This window comes from Sciurus carolinensis, chromosome 14 (assembly GCF_902686445.1).
Source record: "Sciurus carolinensis chromosome 14, mSciCar1.2, whole genome shotgun sequence".
NCBI classification, from domain to species: Eukaryota; Metazoa; Chordata; class Mammalia; order Rodentia; family Sciuridae; genus Sciurus; species Sciurus carolinensis.
In genome coordinates this window covers 12,245,634-12,249,193 of record NC_062226.1, presented here as the reverse complement: position 1 = coordinate 12,249,193, position 3,560 = coordinate 12,245,634, and the positions used below count along the sequence as shown (strand labels likewise).

The 3,560-nt window shown below is 38.3% G+C and overlaps 1 protein-coding gene across 1 annotated transcript; it reads left to right on the top strand.

Annotated features, from left to right (window-relative positions):
• Window positions 1-1,204: 1,204 nt before the first annotated feature.
• Window positions 1,205-2,143, top strand: LOC124964831 (olfactory receptor 50-like). Its single transcript, XM_047525497.1, has one exon. The coding sequence runs from the start codon at window positions 1,205-1,207 to the stop codon at window positions 2,141-2,143; it is 939 nt and encodes a 312-aa protein (XP_047381453.1).
• The last annotated feature ends 1,417 nt before the right edge of the window (window positions 2,144-3,560 follow it).

Here is a 3,560-nt window from a genome sequence, read left to right as displayed (position 1 = left end):
GTTTAACCACCTGTTTTACCATATTTTGAGCCTGCTAGTGAGAAATGGGAGAACATTTTCATGGATGTTGCTGAATGTACCTATGCTTATCATGTAAGGAGCCTTGTCAGAGATGAAGTAGAATTTATATTAAATAATTTGATTGTGTTTATGTGTATGTTTGTGCCTAGCGTGTGCTATTGATTCCTAGATTTTGCCACACTCACCCTGCACTATGACAAAAAGCACCATGTAAAGAAATTCATATTAAACTGAGTATCTACCTGAATTTTGAGAGGATATGGAAGAACCATATATCCATTTTGAATTATTTTCTCAACTGTAGTCTATGTCTAATTTTGAGAAGACATGAGAAAACCATTTCTCCTTTTGTTTATCTGCATTAAGTCTTTTTGGAAATTTTTCCAAATTTTATAGCATATCTCTCTAATCTCATTCATCCTCTCTGCCATAATGCAGGTGTAACAGGTTTTATTTTGCATGTAAACTACTGCCATAACCTTCTATTCAGATTCCTGCTGACTCTCATGCTTGCCAAAGTGTGCTCCTCTACCAGTAGACAGGAAGTTACTTAAAACTTTCAGTCACATGTTTACTCAAGCTTTTTCTTGGGTCTACCTTTGCTTTGAGAATAGCATAGAAACTTTCTATCATGTCAGGAAATTCTCCATATCCTTCCCAGGGTGATCATGCTTTTCAATTTCTCTATCTTTCCTATACTCTGCTCCTGTCCCCCTCAAACACCTAACTACAGTGCCCATACTTTGATCTTCATATGACAGGCTTTTATATCCACGACTCCCTTTGAAGAATATGAGAGAAATAGCTTCCTCAAACTGTGGACTCATGTAATAGGACAGTCTGTCAAAGTTGTGAATACACAAATTTAAATCCCTGATCTCATATTTTCATCATTAATTCTGAATTTCTCAAGCTGGCGCTTAGTCTCATTTGATGATCATTTGGACGATATTTCATGATTTCTCCAAAAGACACTATGTTGGTTCCTAGGTGGACAAATAACATTCTTTGTTCAGATGATCAATAGAACATTAGTGTGGCAAAAAGTTTGTGCGATTCCACTTAAAATGCACATACTGACTAGTTCGAAACCATGGTTTTGTTGTATAATATTCCAGTGACCTCTCATTCTTACACATTTCCATCTCTGTTTTTGTCTCCAGAAATAGATAACAAGAAGAGCATGAGGAAAGATAACCAGAGCACTGTGTCTGAGTTCCTCCTCCTGGGGCTCCCCATCCAGCCAGAGGAGCAAGGCATGTACTACACCCTGTTCCTGGCCATGTACCTGACCACAGTGCTGGGGAACCTGCTCATCATCCTGCTCATCAGGCTGGACTCTCGCCTCCACACCCCCATGTACTTCTTCCTCAGTCACTTGGCCCTCACTGACATCTGCTTCTCCTCAGTCACAGCTCCAAAGATGCTCATGAACATGCTGACGCAGACTCAGTCCATCTCATATGCTGCGTGCATTTGTCAGGTATATTTTTTCCTATTTTTTGTAGATCTCGATAGCTTCCTTCTGACCTCCATGGCCTATGACAGGTATGTGGCCATCTGTCACCCCCTGTACTACACCACAATGATGAGACAGAGCCTCTGTTTCCTGCTAGTGATTGTGTCCTGGGTCTTGTCCTCTGCCATTGCCCTTGTGCACACCCTCCTCCTTGCCCGGCTCTCTTTCCTTAGAGGCAACACTCTCCACCACTTCTTCTGTGACCTCTCTGCCTTACTTAAGCTGTCCAGCTCTGACACCACCATCAATAAGCTGGTCATTCTCACTGTAGGAGTGATGGCCATTACCCTGCCCCTCGTGTGCATTCTGGTCTCTTATGGCCACATTGGGGCCAGTGTCCTGAGAAGACCCTCCATCCAGGGGATCTGCAAAGCCTTGTCCACATGTGGCTCCCACCTCTCTGTGGTTTCTCTGTACTATGGAGCAATTATTGCACTTTACTTTGTCCCCTCATCTGATAGCAGTACAGACAAGGATGTCGTTGTGTCTGTGTTGTACACTCTGGTCACCCCCATGCTGAATCCCTTCATCTACAGTCTGAGGAATCGGGATATGAAAGGAGCTCTAGGAAACATCCTCAGGAGAGCAGCATTTTCAGGATGATGGAAATGGTCTTTCTTACTCTATTTTATGAGATATTCTTGATCCCACGTGTCTTACATTTCCTCTCTGAATTGTTGTTTTACATGAATCTTGATGTGGCACTCTTTTTTTTTCCTTCTGCATTTTAGCTTGGAATGTTTCTCTGTTTGAATACTTTGATATTAAGATTTTACTAATGGTTTTTATAAGCATGCCTGCATTACTGTCTTTTCCTATATTTTTCACTTTCTTAGGGTGTCCCGTTCCATCAGTGTGTATGTATGTATATATTTACATACATACATACACACATACACACAAACACACACAGCCACACACATTCCTCATGTGCTCCCTTTTAATGATTGGGCCTGATAACAAATTAGATGACTTTGTAAAAGAACAGGCAATGATCCAAACAGAATGGTTATGTAGGTCCCAAATGGTACAAAAATATTTACTTGGAATCTTGTAGTTTCTAAAGATACTTTTCAAACCTTAGGTATATTTCTCCCATTTTCCTGAAAATTGTATTTTCATCTTTACAAAAATATTAAAATTACATGACAACAGTATATGATATGATATATCATATAACTATATATATAGTTTAAATCTTTATGTGGATACATAACATTGCATAGCATGTATGTATACATATGTGTGTACATATATATGTGACATGGATGCATTTTAAATAACAATATTAAAAGAAACATTCTTTTGAGCTGGGCATGGTGGCACACACCAGTATTCCCAGCAGCTCTGGAGGCCAAGACAGGAGGATTCTGAATTCAAATCCAGCCTCAGCAAAAGTGAGGTGCTAAGAAACTTGGTGAAACACTGTCTCTAAATAAAATACTAAATAAGGCTGGCTCAGTGGTCTAGTACCTCTGAGTTCAATTCCTGGTACCAAAAAAAAAATTTATTTAACAATGTCTAAGCTTAAAAAGTGGAAAATTAGCAATATTACTAAAGTTTCTATAGTCCTTCTCAATTGTTTCTTCTTTCTCTTGGAGATACCCAGCATCTTTGCTATTTTAAATAAACCTTTACTTTTCATTTGAATTATTAAATATTTTTAATGCATTATAGTTATGCATAATAGTGGGGTGATTTGACAAGTCCATAAATGCATGTCACTTCTGTTTTGATCTTTCAATATTGACTGTTGAATATTGCATATAAATGAAATGACTATATTTATTCTGTTACATTTTGCTTGTGTTGTCTACTAGTGTCTTTCCAAATGTATCTATACATTTTTATATTCTCCCGTAACACTACAGCACATTTATCTAGTCTATTAATAGTGTCCATTTTTTCGTTTAGCATTTTGCAAACACAAACAATGGAGGTAGATATAGTTTTGTGCATGCATCATGTATGTATACAAGAGGTTCTTTAAACCATATATATTCATAAGAACTATTGCTGG

What these genes read in the sequence shown, in the direction of transcription:
- LOC124964831 (XM_047525497.1), top strand. Translation starts at nt 1,205, where the DNA reads ATGAGGAAAGATAACCAGAGCACTGTGTCTGAGTTCCTCCTCCTGGGG.